The 17,649-nt window shown below is 32.9% G+C and overlaps 1 protein-coding gene across 3 annotated transcripts in view; it reads right to left on the bottom strand.

Annotated features, from left to right (window-relative positions):
- The window catches only part of LOC110109288, a 68,292-nt gene that overhangs the window by 40,173 nt on the left and 10,470 nt on the right, over positions 1-17,649 (bottom strand). For all 3 annotated transcript variants that reach the window (XM_020840280.2, XM_020840283.2, XM_020840281.2), the window contains exons 4-6: positions 12,929-13,104; positions 12,058-12,118; positions 11,880-11,978 (exon numbers count right to left, since the gene is read on the bottom strand). In XM_020840280.2, coding sequence (XP_020695939.1) covers positions 11,880-11,978; positions 12,058-12,118; positions 12,929-13,104 — 336 coding nt within the window. The remainder of the gene's footprint in view (positions 1-11,879; positions 11,979-12,057; positions 12,119-12,928; positions 13,105-17,649) is intronic.

Raw genomic sequence — 17,649 nt, 5'->3', positions numbered from 1 at the left:
TAGTTAGTAAATCTCTTTTAGAAAATCCCCAAATCTCTCAAATCTGAAATTAAAATCAGATTAAATTCCCTATTCACATTTATTGCTTGGGTCCACATACATTGTATTTGGACACTTCTCCTCCCTCCCTATATGGTCGGCCCCCTCTCTCTCCTTCATTAAAGCTCTCAATCAACCTCAATCAACCCCTATTAGTCGCCCCCCTTATTCCCCATTAAGAATAGTTTGAATTTCAAATTATTCCCTCCCTCCTTTTAGGAAATATGAAATTAAATTCAGATTTCTTAATTTATTTCCTTCCTCTCTCTCTCTCTCTCTCTAGGCCGGCCCCTCCGCTCTCTCTCTAATCCACTTAATTCCCATTAATCCCTCCCCTCTTAGAGCCTTAATTCATCCTTTATTAAAGGATAATTTTTCTTTTCATCCCCATTTGAAATTCAAGTTTCAAATCACTCAAATACCAACCCCTTTCCCTTTTCCCTCTAAGTTTCAAACCAAGCAATTATAACTTTCCATATTAACAATGTTTTAAATTAGGAAGGTTTTCAAAATTCAAATTTTAATCATGGCTAGCCCCTCCTGTTCTACATCAAGTTATCTCCTAAACAACAAGATATGCCGCCACTAAGCTCAACACTCAAGAACAAGATTTAAAAAGGCGATATCAGAAATCGAGGCGTTTTGTCTTAGCGAGGCTAGGCATAAGCCGCGAGACAAAACAAGGCATAATTGCTTCTTACAAAGCTGTCGAAGTCTAAACAAGCTCGAAAGGGAAGATGGATTGTTACCATGTCACAAAGAACTCATCCTAACTCGAAGCGAGGCCGAAGCAGACGAAGCTGAAGAAGTCGAGGCCGAAGTCGTGCACACGAAGCCAAAAAAGCATTTCCTTCCTTCGTTGCGAGTTGCAGAAGGGGGGCGAAGATTAGAACAAATGTTTTAAATCGACAAAGCCCTAAATCTAATAAGTTCTCTCGACTATTCCAAAATAAAAAAAAATAAAAATAAAAAGATTGAGGCAGCGCCTCAAGCTACCTCAAGGCGTACACCTCGATAAAAAAAAATCATAAGCCTCAGTCAAACCACCAAGGCTTAAGCCTCGAGGCATCCAATTTGTGCCTCGAATAAAGACGCGCCTCGAGGCATACGCCTCAAATGCTTTTGTAAACCATATACTCAGGAATAACATCCCTCTTCATCACAGCCATACACATATATAGTCTATGACTCTATAATAAATGGTTGTACCTTCTCTTGTTATAAATAGAGCGATAGCTCTCTTATTGCTAATGTTTCATTTAAGAACTAATAAAATTCAGCTTCATGTCTTCTCTCTCGCATTATACTTACTTAAACGCTGCTTCTCTAGTCATCTTTATTAAACTTCAACATGGTATCAGAGTAATTTAGTAGATAGCCATCATAATGAAATTTGACGGTGCATACTTGTCTACATGAATTTAGTTTAATTACAATAGGGGGACAACCAAATCTCATGTATAATGACAAAACTGAGCACCCATTCCAGCATCCATAACTTATTTATATAAAATATTCTATAGCGCTTCATGATATAGATACATATAATAGGGGCAAGGATAACGTATGGAAGGAATCTGATAGATAATCAAATAATATATAGGAGAGAATAAGATAAGTAATGTGTTTCGTTTTACCTTTTCATGTTGTAACTGGAAATCATAGATTAGAAAGCTCTTCAGTTAAGGATACTCAATTGAATCTAACAAAGTGATAGGTGGTGTTGCAAGAGAAGATCAAGGTCATTGAAAGTAAACTTTTGGAGTAAGCCATAAGAGAGATACAGATGGATATAACAGCTTAGGGAGGATGAAGAATGGATAATAAAGGTTAAGGAAAAAAGAAAGAAAGATGTAGACTCCTAAAAAGTTGCATTGGCTATAGTGTTTGGTCGTCGAGTAGGGTATCACAACATCAATAACTTTTTTAGTGCAAAAAACACACTAGAAAGATACATCGAATGCCATGAAGAGATAGTCTATCATCGAAGCTAAATATATGAATAAAGTAGGTACAACCAAGGTGTAAGGGAAAAAATGGTTGATCAAAAGAAAAGAGTGAAAAAAGGTGTAAAATTATCAAGAAAGAGAAGAAAGGGACATGGTTGATGAGTTAATAGGTTTTCAAGATAGCATCCCCAAAACTAATAAAGAGCATTAATATGCAAGATCAATGTCCATGCAATATCAAGAGCATAGCGATTTTTTTATGCCAAGATACCATTATGTTTAAATATATAGGGAAAAGAAATTTGATGAATAATATCATATTGAGCAAGTGTGAAACTAAGACTAATAAACTCAATCATCATCATGTGTAACATTTTGATTAAAGCAAAAAAATAAACTTTTAATTCTTGATGAAATTTTTGGAAGGCATGAAGGACCTATGCCCAAAATTTGCATGAATAAACACAAGCAACCCATAAAAAATCATTAATAAATATGACAAAATAATGGAATCCAAGGTGAGTGATGTTAGGACCATAATCCCAAATGTCTGAGAAAACTAACTCAATCAACAACCAAATGTAGAAGAAAGAGAATCCGCATAGTGGTGCTTACCCAAAACACAAACATGACAGCTAAACTTCAATAGCGACAAAGAAAAAGAGGTCAAAATTCTAACTTTATTGGGAGGAGGCTAACCCAACCAACAATGCTAGTGAAAATGGTAAGAGTGTCATCACTAATCGTGTTATTCGAGCTAAAATATAAAAGGACACAATGAAGGAGAAAAATGTAACATAATAATTGTGAGTCTCTGCAAGGAAATATAATAATTTAACCAAAAAATTGTGGGCTTAAAGAGATTGAGTTTGTAAATGAAAAATAAGGCCCTTTCCAGAAATGAGAAAAAGACCCATTCGCAACAATAGGAAAAGGAACGGAGTCAATGAGAAAAAAAAACTGTTACTGGTTACCTATTAAACATTTAAATCTAAAACCAAAAGTATACCATTGGAGGCAGTTGTAGCAGATCAAAACAAAAAACATGAGAAGCTGAGATAGATGAATAAGAATATTAAAACAACCAATCATAGTCTTCTATACGGACAAGAACCTAAATGATTAAGCAATAGCAAAATATAACAAGCAGTAACCTAACAAAAGGGTTAATACAATTATATATATATATATATATATATATTATATAGTAGAATATGATATGCCTTAAAGTGGAGGCGACTATTAAAGGGCTTTAAAAATAATAAAGAGTTGTGTGCAGAATGTAATGAAATAATAAAACAAACGATAAAATATTAGACATAAAAAGTTGCATGGACTCAGCCGACCATACAGAGAAGAATCTAATTAGGAAAAAAAATTATAGAAAATAAATAATAAAAATTAAAGCATAAAGGAAAATAAAAGAGTTTAGTAAGGCAGTGAAAATTAAAAAAAAAATAAAGAACAATAGTTGTAGTTAGCTCAAAGGGTCTCTTTTCAAGATGAGTTACTATTAGAAGTCTCTAGAGTTTTCGAAGAGAATTTTTTTTTTTAATTTTTTTTTTATATATATTGTTGATGATATCAACCGGAAGTAAGGATTACTTCTTCGTGAGTTTTTTATATCATTGAATTATTTCGAAATTGTTTTACCTTAGATTTACAGTCTGAAATTTTATGATATTATTTTTTAATTACTTTTTTATACAATCACAAGCAGTTGACTAAAATTTCCTCAAAACGGCCTATTTTTCTTTAAACGAAAATCAAAATTGGGCATTGACTGAGCTGATTTGTTGGTTGCTGAATAATGTCTTTCGAGATAAAGTGTCTCCAAGATAAAAATATAATTAATTTTAAGACTCAAAAAAAGAAAGGAATGATAAAAGACATGAATGAAATACATGAAAATTAGATAAATTTTATTAACAACTTTAAAAGGTTTTTCTTTCTACTCCAAAACGTTTTGACTGACTAACATTTATTTACACAGAGAATTCTCTCTTTCTCTCCTATTCTCTCTCTCCCTTTTCTTTTTCTCTCTTATAGGGGTGTCAATCATTTGCCCGACCGCGAAAACCCGACCGGAAAATTTCTTCGGTTGGAGCCACGCCGTTTGATCAAGGTCGGTTCGGGGTTTCTCTTAATTCGACCCGTTTGATACCGGTTGGTTCGGGTTGACGGTGGGTTGCCGTGGTCACCGAAACCGTTTATTTAAAAAAATGAATTTTTTGTACCTGACGCTGCCGCTTGCCTGCCCGAATGTTCCCTGACCTGCCAATGCTTGCGCATTGCCGAAGATATCCGCTGGCCGCGCGCGTGCCGTGACAGAAGCAGGAAGGAGCCGCTGAAGACGCGAGTGCCGCATGCGCTGCGCCCGCGTGCCGAGAGCAGCTGCCTCTCCGCGCTTGTGCCGGGAGTCAGCTGCCGCGTGCCGCTGCAGTGGCCAGCCCGTGTGCCGACCAGCGTGAGAACGCCCTGCGGCTTGCCGCTGGCCCGCCGTCGCTGTGTGCCCGCTTGCGCGTCACCCACTGCCGGGTCGCGGGTCGAGTCGGGTCAACCCGGCAACCCGGCCGGGTCGGGTCCGGGTTGAAATGCTCGACCCGTTTTTGCAAACGGGTCGGGTTCGGGTTGACCCGTTTAGATCCGTGTCGGGTCGGGTTCGACCCGAACCCGACGGGTTGACCCGAATTGACACCCCTACTCTCTTACAAGCTCTTTTCCAAATGCCTCTCTAAATGATTCACACTTACAAACACACTCTCATGGGTATTTATAAAGTTCTTCGTATGATTACAAACTTAAGTTTCATGATTAAGCACACTTTATCATTGTTAAAAAACATAATTACAAATAGTGACAAATAGCACTAAAGAAGACTTCTTTGGAATCAAATAGTATTGTGGGACCCACTATACTTCCAAATATTCTTCAAAAATGTCATTTGTAGAGTTAGAAAATGTATACCTTAGTTATATCAGGTTTGATCATCACTCATTGGCAGTATTAGAGATTGCATTTCTAGTAAATCAAATATTTTTTTAACTATTGGATAACAAATATTTAGTTCCATAATTTTATAATTTTTCACTAGTTTTATATTTTTATTTTATAATTAAAAGTATAGAAATAATTTTTAGCTAATGCAGTGTCAAAGTATATTTTCTCTGTAAGAGTGTTTTTCAACAATCTTATATAAAAAATTATCTCTTCCATATTTCAGAACGAATCAGAACTTTGAATTATGGCTTTTCAGTGATCTATTTGATTCTTAAGATGAATGTCTAATACTAAATTTATAAATTTCTCATAAATGTAGACAGAGAAAATCTCATAGTCAATATTGCTCTCCATAGTTCTAATTTTATATAATATTTTTACTTAGATAAATCATTTCTCATTTCATTCTAATGATGTATAATCAATGTAAAATTATATTGCTCATGTAGAAAGGGGTAATATATGTTTAATTATCCTCTAGAGTTTTCGGCAAAAAATATCATTTTTATCAGTTTCAATCAATACAGAAGCTTAATAACACATAAGTTAGTAACAGTTGAGAGGATATTTTTAAATCTTTATAACTAAAGACCTTATATATGTCTAATTCAATAAAAGTTTTGAATATATCATATTTTACCTAGTATAGACATCATTCGTGATGATTATTAAGAATAACATATTTTGGTGCATCTTTCGAATATTTTTTATCAAGATTATGATATATTTCTTTGGCTGTTGAAATTTCACTTATTTGAAAATATCATTATGCTAAAAGACCCAAAAATTCATAAAGTATTATAAACTCTACAAAGTTAGTTTGATAAATAAAATTATATTTTTTCACCTTTTTCTCCAAAGAAGATTCAAATCTTTTATGCAATCTTCAAGTTACTGAAAGAACTTGATGATATTACTCTAATTCTTTCGCTTCAATCCGAAGCTATTTTTCTATAATCATTATTTTTAGGAGATCTTCTTGATGTAAACAAACTAGAATATAAAGCCAAGTTGGAGAACACAAGGCCAAAATAAAACCAAAACTCGATTCACTTTAACTTGCAAACATCAAAACAAGCATCCGGATAAATGAAAAGTCAAATCAAACGAAACAAAATTATAACATAAAAATGTTATCCTCAGAACAACCGTCTAACGGTTTCCTCACATACAATGAGAGTAGGAAAATATATGAAAATAGTGCTTAGGCTTGCAAACCAAGGGTCCACTACTGTAAAAGAGTCCAACGTCCTAGCAAACTCCTCCGGTAAATGTCTCCAAAAATCAGCCAACAAACAACTTCCAAAAGCTCTAGAAGAAGGATACAGGTGGAGTGGAACTTGCATAGAGAAGAAGAGGTTAGATGCCAAGACAAAATAGAGAGGAGGAAAGGGAGTGGAACAAGCTCTCAAGCTTTTCCAAGAGAAGAAACCCTCGGGTTTTTAGTAGAGACTTTGCTCAAATATTCAACAACCTCTTTCATTCCAAAACAGCTCTAATTTATAAGCAAAAGAAAGAGGCCAAACAGCCATTCCACCTACAACCAAAACCAATCAGGTTTGGGGAAATGAAAGGCCAAAAAGACACCACAATAGCCCCCAAATTCTGTACATAAAACAGGAAGAAAATTCACGGGAGACCCAACCAGGGAGACACGGGGAAGCAGCCAGAGAGGGACCCGAGGAGCCAACATAGGAAACGGGGAAGAGGTTTCATGGGAAAGTAGCCAGGGAGAAATCCCAAAAGACAACCAGCCCACTACAATTACTCTCAAGGAAGAAACCAAAGAGACACAAGAATGGGAAGAGACAAGATCCACTCCACATACCTTTTTTTAATTTATGAGCTAGGAAGTGCAATTACTCCTCCAAATAATGAGCTAAACTTCAGCTCAAGCATTAATGAGCTAGCACCAAGTAGAACCCAACCTTTTAAGCTCAAAACCAAGTAGCCAATGCCCAACCCGAGAATAGCCAAGTCCCAAACAGAAATACAGCAAACAGCCCAAAGGACAAAGAGGACCCAAATGCCAACAAACCCAAGACTTTTCATGTCCAAGCACCTCCTACCATGATCATTGGATGTTCTTCAACATTGGATAACTAAATATTGTTCATATTACATCAAAACAAAATAAATTAAAAACATGAATGCATCACTTCTCTATTTGTTTCTCCTTAATCTCTTCTCAGAATTTTGAAGTTGTCATAGCATATATAATAAGAAAAAACATAATAATTCGGCCCTACATTTTCTTTTATTTCTTTGTGTCTGCTGGAGGTATTCATATCCTTTCCAAAAAGATTTCTTTGATGCTTTTAATTGTTCAACTGCTTCACTTCAGCTTACATATACCCCTGATTTGGAAAGAGGAAAGATAGCATAGCGAAGGAAATTTTTTCAGGATTCTTTTTAGTTTTTGATAAAAAGGGTTTGATTAAAGCACTTATAATCAGTTTCTTTTATCCCAGAGAAGTGGAATCAGCTTTTATATTTCATATGTTGTCAATGAGATCTTTCTGTCATTCATCTAACCATTCTTTTATTTTATAATTATAAGCATTACTTTTCTTTATTTTTCTTCTGCTATATTTTTCCTTTATTATCTTTGTTCTACATCCCGTCGAAAACATTCATAAGATCAAATTCTTCACAAAATATTTAGAAAACAAAATTAAATATGATATTTATCAAAGATTTAATTACATAAATAACTAATCTGGGTAGAAATTATCTTTTTATTTAATATATTTTCATTTAATGTATAAGCCTTTTTTAACAATATGGTCAAAGAATTTAATCCACCTTTTTAAGCTCAGTATATTTTTTACTTATTTGTTCTGCTTAGCAAATCTAACAATGGCTTCACAATCAGTTCTAATAACAATTTCATTTTTATCACATTAAAAAAAAAATGTTTCAAGATTATAAATGATAGCAAAAATTTCATAATCAAGAGAAATTAGATATCTTCTCTTTATAAATTTCAAAAACATATCTAGAGATCTTTTTTTCATTTTTATAAGAAAAATTATTTGGCTTCCTGATAATTGTTCATTTTCATCCTAGTTCACAATCATCATAATGTACGATCAAATAATCTTAATCAAGCGAAAGAATTTGTTCAAGCAATTTAGAAATCAAATTTTTAATATTTTGTACCAGTAAAACATCTTCTCTGTTAAAAATTTTTAGGACTAGTATAGAAAATTAAATATTTGATTTCAAAATTGCCTAAACTAACTCTTTTTCTTTATTCAGATTATTTGATTATAGAATTTGATGGTTATGAATAAAGAATGGGAGGAACACTTATCAGGAAATCAAATAAATTTTCTAACAAAAATAAAGAAAAAATTGTAGATATGCTTCTAAAATTTATAATGAAAATGAATATCTAACTTCTCTTGATTATGAAATTTTTGCAATAATTTATAATCTTTAAACATTATTTTTTTAATATTGATAAAAATGAAATTCTATTAGAACTGATTGTGAATTTATTGTTATATTTGCTAAGCATAACAAAGAAGTTAAAAACACCTTGAGCTCAAAAAAGGAGATAAAATTCTTTGACTATATTAAGAAAGGCTTATACATTAAATGGGAACATATTAGATTCTCAAATCAAAAATATGTGCAAGTTAGAGTGAGGCAGCTAAACAACTAAAAGCATAAAAAAAAAACTTTTTGGTAATGATATGAAGACCTCTATAAGGCTCACAAAGAAATGAGAGAAAAATAATGGTCGAATTATCATGTTTTTTCTTCCCTAATATGCTATAACAGTTTCAAAATTTTGAGAAAAGATGAAGAAGAAAAAAATTAAGAATACTTCCTAGAAACTATGGCTATAATAAAATAGCTCCTAATAAAAGCAAAAGAATTATTGCAAGAGAACTCATACAAAGAATCAAGTTCTTCGAGTAATTTGAAGATTGTAGAAAGGGTCATAATCCTCCCAGAGAAAAAGGTGAAAAGATATACGAACTTATTTATCAAACTAATTTTATAGAATTTACAATACTTAGTAAATTTCTAGGACATTTCGCACAAGACTATTTTCAAATAAGTGAAATTTCAACAACCAAAAAATATATCATAATTTTACTCAAAAATGTTAGAAAGATACACCAAAATATATTAATCTGAATAATCTTCATGAAGGATGTTCATGCTAGATAAAATATGATATATTCAAAGCTTTTATTGAATTAGATATAAATTAGAATTTTATTTAGAGAAATATAAATATGTCCCCTCAATTATTACTAATTCATGAATTATTAAGCTCTGTATAGATTGAAACAGATAGAAGAATAGACATTTTTTACTAAAAACTCCATAGGATAAAAAATATATATATTATCCTTACCTACAAGAGCAATATAATTTTATATTGATTCTACACCACCAAAATAGAATGAAGAAAAGAATTGAACCAAACAAACATACATATAAAATCAGAACTATGGAGATCGAGATCATCATTGACCATAAGCATTTATATATTTACATTTAGGAGAAATTCTGAGATTTAGGATTATACATTCCTCTTAAAACCAAATAGATCATCGGAGAGCTATAGTACAAAGTTCTGATTGTATCTGAAAATATGAAAAAGATAATTTTATGTATAAGCTTGTTGGAGAAATCCCGAAAGAGAAAATATACTTGGACACTCCATTAGCTGAAAATTATTTCTACACTTTTAACTATAAAACCAAAAATATATAACTAGTAAAAAATTACAAAATGATGGATCTAAATATTTCTTATCCAACAGTAAAAGAAATATTGATTTATCAAAAATACAATCTCCAATACTATAAATAGAATAAGATCACGCCTAATACAACTAATGTACACATTTTCTAACTCTATAGGTGATATTTTCAGAGACAAATATTTGTAAGTATGGTGGGCCCTACAGTACTATGCGAATGAATAGTGCTAGTACTTTTCATACATACATAATACTTTTAGGAAATTATGCATACCCAATATAAGGAATCTACATCATCCAAGTGTTACTTTGAAATGACAAGTATAAAAGAGAAAGATTCCAAAAAAAATCTTCTTTAATAATATTTGTCACTATTTGTAATTATATCTTTTAAATTATAGTAAGATGTGTTCAACCATAAAAATTAAGTTTATAATTATGGCAAGAACTCTATAAATACTAATGAGAGAGGGTTTGTAAATGTGAATCATTTAGAGAGCTACTTGGAGAATAGTGAGCTTGTAAGTGAGAAAGAGAGAAAGAGAGAGAGAGAGAGAGAGAGAGAGAAAGAGAAGTGATGGAGAGAAAGCTAGAGAATTCTCTCTTGAAAATAATTGTCTAGTCGAGAAACATCTTTTGGAGTATAGAATAAAAACTTTACAAGGTTTGTAATAAACTTTTTTTATTCAAATTTTCATGTCTTTCTTCCTATCTTCTTAGCCTTCCTTATCTTTTTCTTTTTCACATGCCTTGAAAAAATTATCTTTCTATCTTGGAGACTCTTTGTCTGAAAGATATTATTTTCAGTCTACCAAATTAACCGGTTTAGTCAATATACACTTTGATTTATGTTTAAGGCAAGATGTTGTTTAAGGAAAATTTTAAGGTCAACTGTTTGGGTTAAGTTTTACAAAGTGCTAAAATAATATCATAAAATTTTAGACTGTAAATCTAAAAAATAAAACAATTTCAAAATAGAATCATAATATCAAAAGAAACTCACGAAAAAGTATCCTTACTTCGGATTGATATCATCACCAAATAAAATTCAAAAAATAAAATAAAATAAATAATTTTCTTCGAACTCCAGAGACTTATAACAAGAAACACATCTTTGAATAACAGACTTTTTGAAACTGTTTAACTACTAATATTTGTTTATTTATTTATTTTATTATAATTTTCACTGCTTACTAACGCTTTTATTTTTGTTATTTTATTTTCTTGCACCTTAATTTTTCTGCAATTTTCGTTCCTATTATTTTCTTTTTTGTTCATGGTCTGCTGCGCCGCTTGCAACTTTTTATTTATGTACTTTTATTTTTTGTTCTTTTTATTCCACGCACTAACTCTTTGTTGTTGTTATTATTATTATTATTATTATTATTACGATTCGCTATTTTTTCATGTTTCTTACTTATTCAGGTTCTTGTCCGTACAGAGAAGTTATTGTTCGTCCTTCTCAGCTTTACCAAGGTTATTGTTCATGTGTGAGTTGTGAGTTTGCATGCCTAGTTGTCCGGTTCAAGAGAAAATTCTAGCACATAGTTTGTTCCAACAAACTTTTTTTTCCTGATATGATTCTTTATGAAAGACCAAAATTATCCCCAACTATATTAAAAGACTATTTTAGTCATTCAACTTTTTAAAGAGCCAAAATAATTCCACCATGGGACTATTTTGGTTCTTTTTTAAGAACTTCAGGGACAAAAATGATCATTTAATATAATTGGGAATTATTTTGATCATTTATAAAGAGTTAAGAGACCATTTTGGTCCTGTTCCCTCATAACATTATTGATGATTGCTTCCCTGCAAAATTTGACCAACTCATCACCCTCTACCCACTCCTCAAACATGTGAAAATAACTAAGATAACTAAGATAATTGTCCCCAGAGAACCCCAAGGCAAGCATCCCTTACACACCTCCTATTTCATCATCAGGAATTAGAAAAATGAGAGGAATGCAATTGTCAAGTGAAAAGTTGCAGCTAAGAAACATTAAATTGATTTCTTTATAACTTTCCATATGGATGAAAGGAAAAATTGACGCATAACAGATATTAAAGTATTCAAATAGAAGAATTGATGAATGCAGCTCCCTCTCATGATCCACAATACCATACATATCGACAATAAGCATATCTGATGATGATTGACTTACATTCTTGTGGAGGTAGCACTTGAATTGTCGTCCTCAACTCATGAATTGCAGATGGAGGAGGAGCTGATGTTGGGCAACAGTATCCAGTGTGCATGAGAACTGGTAAAGAAGATAAGGATATCATTATATAATTACATGAGAAGTTAGAAAAATTATCTAAGCTTGGTCGAGAAAGAACCTGCAACAAGATCTGAATCGTTTGTATATATATCTGTCCCCCAAAGTTGTGCACCCCTGACCTAGAGTTATTGGACAAGAATAACACCCTCAATGGCAACATTTGCAACAAATAAACACAATAATAGGGACACTTTGAATTCTATTTCAATGAACTGTGCAAACATAGTCGGAAACATCTCATTGTTTACAATAATTAGATTACAGAACTATGCTTACATCATGATTCATGCATAGGAGATAGTGGTAACCACACCAACTAAATATGGACTATGAGGGCAAAAAGCAATCGACTAGTCTGGTGCGCATATTGTAGCATGCAGAAACATAATTTTATAAATCCATGATTTTTGATAACCTATATACTAAATAAAACCGGAGACTTCACCATAATGGACCTAAATGAGCTAATAGAATGTGCCAAAATCTGTGTCTCCCAAACCTTTGAGACTACAATACATATTTTGAAAAATAAGAGGCCCAAAATATGCAGATCCAGGAAAAAAGTATGATGATGGGTAAAATAGTTCAATCAAAGCATTCTCTGCAGAAAAAGAAACTTATTAAATGTTCTTTATTATGGCTAGAGTCATCCCACATCATAAGAAAGAGTGCACCCTAACATCCATGTCAACTTGATGTTCACTCTTATCAGTTTAATAGGACCAAGTTACCTTGAATATGACTACGTCACCCCCATCTTTCACAACAAGATTTAGAGCCAAAGAAATGGCATCTTTCTTCATTAGAAAATATTCTTTCATTAAAGTAGTTAATTAATCACCAAGCTCTTGTAAAATAGTTCTGCATCATTCCATCCCTGTTTACCACAGCAAATGACCAAATTCAAACAAACCCAAAGGATTACTCACCTGGCGATTGGTAGAAGTAACATATTCCACAGGTATTCGAATTTCAAGGGTAGGATAGTTTTGGGAGGCTTCAGCAGTTTTACTATCCTGAGATGCTTCGAACTCCCTCCAAGTTCTTAAAATTTCTTGCATGCATTCACCAGCTTTATAAACAACGGTGGATATATCCAGCTTACCTAAGAAATAAAGAAAGCCTTACAAAATAAATGGGAAATACCGCAACATGTTACCTCAAAAAAATCCAGAAGAAAAAATTTCTTCTTGAAAAGGTAAAATCACAATCAAGAATCTATAGCAACACTGAACCAAAACAGGGGATTATCAACAAGTGGCTTAGATATATGGACAATACAGTTCTAAGTACAGATTGAACTTTATAACCTGGCTCTACAACAACAACATCAAGCTTTTATTCCACTATATGGTGTCGGCTACATGAATACTGTTCAGATGGCTCTGATTGAAAAAAAAAAAAAAAATATCACATCAAGACTCAAAATTAATCTACACAAATAGAACATGATAATGAGGTTACAATAGCCAAAGCTCTATTATAGATCAACCTGCCATCTGAACAGCATAACATTTCGCATAGGCAAGACATAACAAGAATATTGGGATATTCAAAGTCTAGTAAAAGTTACCCAAGCATTCAAAAACACAATTAATAGCAAAGCTCAACTAAAGATTAATATAACCGTCCCACCAAACCTTGTGCAGGCAAACATATATTCACGGACATAAAACAGATGCAACAAAAATGTTTAAAAAAGCTTGCAACAGAATAAATTTTGGGTAATTTATAAATTTTCCTCCATAGGCTGCCATGTCTCCATTGACAAACTTACTACTTCTGACACAGGAAAAAATTGTCCAACATTTTTTAAAAAATTTAAATCAGATAAGAAATCACGTAGCCAACAAGATAAGCATGGGCACCTAGACACAACCTTTTTCTGAAATAAACTGCTTAAGGAGATTAGAAACAGCCCTTTAAAATTTCAATCTACTTAAATACAAAAAGTGTGAAATCTTCAACTTCAATAGATATTAGAAAAAAAAGAGGTATAATCAGTTAGCTATAGATCCACTTATTTAAACGGCAAAAAACTGCCAACTCAAATTGGATCCTGTCCAAATCATGAGAATTCTGAAAAAATACGTATAATTAGAAAAACAAATTGTAAATAAATGTCAAATAGAGTTTTAAGATGAAGAAAAAAGTTTAGTTTTTAGCAGACTTATCCTTGCCTATGCCAGCATATACACCATCAGAAACACTTTTAATGATCAGTTCAAAATCAAATGTTCGAGAATCCCCACCCAATAAGCATGAACAAAAAATTATAAAATTAATGGGGGGAGACTCTGATGGGGACATCAGAGCTTGGAAGGTTTATCACCGTAGAGGGTGAAGATCTACGGCCTTGATTGAGTCTTTAGATTTTTTTTAGTTTTCATGTGTTGTAGGAGACTTATGTGATGTTATTTATTTTATTACAAACCCTCACTTGAGGGAGCTTTTGTGTTGTTTAACCAAAGGCCTTCTTGTCTTTTATTCCTTTTATGTTTTGGTGCCTATACATATGGCCAATTGTTCTCTTGTAAGGAGGATGAATATTTGATATAAAATTTCTACTTATATGTTTCCTCTTCTCTTGGTGAGTTGAGTTTGTGTGAAGTCCTTTGGAGAAATGCAAAGAAATACCCAACAGCTTGTGAGCTCTTGGTTGATATCATCTCCCTCTCTATCTCTTCTTCTTCTTCTCTAGCTATCTAATAATCCCCACAGCTATAGCAACCTGCTGCCCTCAATTCACCACTTCCTCTCTTCGAACCATTCTACCCGCCTCCACCTTCTCCCCAACACCCTAGACACTTGGGCTTCCCAATCTTGTAATTAATTCACATTAATTGAGTGTTTGTCTCAATTAATTGTGACATTTGGGAACCCACAACAGCTTTAACTTTTCTCTCTTCCCAAAGCAACCACTTTAACTTTTCCTCTTCCCAAGCCAAATAGTTCCCTTCCCAAGCAAGCTACATTTAATTCTCTATCTGCCCAAAGCAACCACTTCAACTTTTCATTTTCCCAACCCAAATACTTCCCTTCCCAAGCAAGCAACATTATATTCTCTCTCTTCCCAAAGCAACCACTTTAACTTTTTTCTTTTCCCAAGCCAAATACTTCCCTTCCCAAGCAAACCAAATCAGCTCTCTCTCTTTCCCAAGCAACCAACTCTACCTTTTCACCTCCCAAGCTGATTTCTCCACTTCCAAATCCTCCTATAGTTAAAACTTTATTTTCTCCTTCACTATTCTACCTTTCCAAAAACCTAAAATCTACTTTTGAAACGAGAACATCAATTTATCAAAGAGTAAGGGTTTCAAGGGGAATCCAAGGAGGACCTAGCCGTCATTTCATCAAGGACTTCATTCCTCCCAGTCATGAGCTAAGTATCAAACCCTTCCCTTGTTCTTCATCTAACGAAATATTGATCTTTTCATTTCATTCATAGTAGTACATCTATTATGTGTTGATTAATCTGTCAAGCCGTACTAAAATTTGAGTGATCGGAAACTCTAGTGACTAGTCCTTTAATTAAATGTTGGACTTCTGCCAACCCATGTTAGCTAGTCTAAATTAATTCAATTATTTTTTAAAGTTTAGTATTTACTTGTTAGTTTCTTGCTATCACATGATCTAATAGTTCAAAATTTCTCATTGTTCTTAATGTTTTATGAAGTTTATTTTGTTGTCTTTGATGTTATCTTATAGCCTAAATATCTATTTGCATGACTAATTTCACTTAGTCCTGCATCAGACTCACTAAAAAATAAATTGAAGTTTTAAATAAAGGGTAGAACTCATGGGGAAAAAAAAATACCACAACTTGTTTCAAAATATTTAAGAAAGCATGCAACAACAACAAAATCATCAAGCCTTTATCCCACTACGTGGGGTCGGCTACAAGAATCCTTTTTCTCTATTATGTTCTATTAAAAGTCAAATTCTCGTTTAAATCTAATAAAGAAAGGTCATTCCTAATATTTTCTAACCAAGTCTTTTTAGGTCTGCCTCTACCTTTCTTAACATAAGTCAAATCTAATACCTCTACTCTCCTAACCGGGTCATCGGAATGCCGCCATTTTATGTGACCAAACCATCTAAGGCGACTCTCTCTAATCTTATCTTCTACTGGATCTACTCCAACCATTTCACGTATATGCACATTTTGTATCTTATCTCTAAGGGTAAAGTCACTCATCCACCTGAGCATTCTCATCTCTGCCACACTTAACTTAGTATTATGCTTCTCTTTTAATGGCCAACATTCGGCACCATAAAGCATTGCAGGCCTCACCACCCTTGAGTTTGAGTAGTACTTTTCTATCACACAACAAGCCCGATGCATTCCTCCACTTCAACCATCCAACTTGAATTATGCTGATAATATCCGCATCAATTTCACTATCACACTGAACAATTGATCCAAGATATCTAAAACATGTACTCTTATTAATGACTTGATCGCCAAAATCACAATCCCCTCACTAGGTCTATTACCTAAAATTACACTCCATATATTCCGTTTTAGATCTACTCAAGCGAAAAACCTTTAAATCTAAGGTGACCTCCATAATTCAAGTTTACCTTCAACTCCCTCTCTAGTCTTATCAACAAGAAGAATATCATCACAAAAACATACAACCAAGGTACCTCTCTTGCACATTTCTAGTGAGAACATCCATGACTAAAGCAAAAATAAGTGGCTTAAGGCTGATCTTGATGTAACCCAACAAATAGGAAATACTTGGTCAAACCACCTTGTATTTGAACACAAGTAATAGCTCCTGCATACATATCTTTAATGATTTGAATATAAGCGTTATTAACTCCTTTCTTTTCAAGAACTCTTCATAGCACTTCTCTTGGAACTTTATCAATGTTTTTTCTAAATCAATAAATATCATATGTAGATCCTCCTTATTTTCTCTATATTTCTCCATCAAACCTCTTAATAAATGTATGGCTTCCATAGTCGACCTACCCGGCATGAATCAAAATATTTAAGAAAGCATCCAGAAAACAATGGAAGAAACTATCCTAAACAAAGAAAAATAAACTTATAAAAACAAATAGAGAAGCATTGGATTTATCATCATAAAGATAGAGCATCCAGGCATATTTACAAAAGAGGTATATTTAATTCCAAATCTGTATAAAATAGGATGTTTTATGGTCTAGGATTACAAATACAACTAAATGATACAACCACACATTTCATATTTGAAATTTGCAATTCCAAAGACCACCAATTAAGTTAAGAACTTGTATTTTGTTGATGTAAACACGAAAATATGATAAATCCATAGCAAAAGATAATTTAATGATTGCTCGAATCAAAGAAATTTAGAAGGAATTTGAAGCTACAAAAGGAACAATATGCAATTGGAACTAACAACACAATCAAAAAGCCACTTGTAGCCAATCTGCTTAAAATTAATCAAGCTCGTAAAAGCAATATATGGAATTATATAGAAGAAAAGAGAACAAGGTAAAATATCACCAAATACAAAAAATCTAAGTCTTGCATCAATACAAGAAGATAACTTTCCCCCAAATATTGTTTCCAAAGCACTACACTCGAAGGTATCAAGTATAAACAACAAACCAAGCATACAAGATTGAAAACAAAACAATAAGTTTACCATGTCAA

This window comes from Dendrobium catenatum, unplaced genomic scaffold, assembly GCF_001605985.2.
Source record: "Dendrobium catenatum unplaced genomic scaffold, ASM160598v2 original_scaffold_183010, whole genome shotgun sequence".
In the NCBI taxonomy this organism is placed as follows: Eukaryota; Viridiplantae; Streptophyta; class Magnoliopsida; order Asparagales; family Orchidaceae; genus Dendrobium; species Dendrobium catenatum.
The sequence above is the reverse complement of the archived record's forward strand: the minus strand, read 5'-3'. Positions and strand labels throughout refer to the sequence as shown.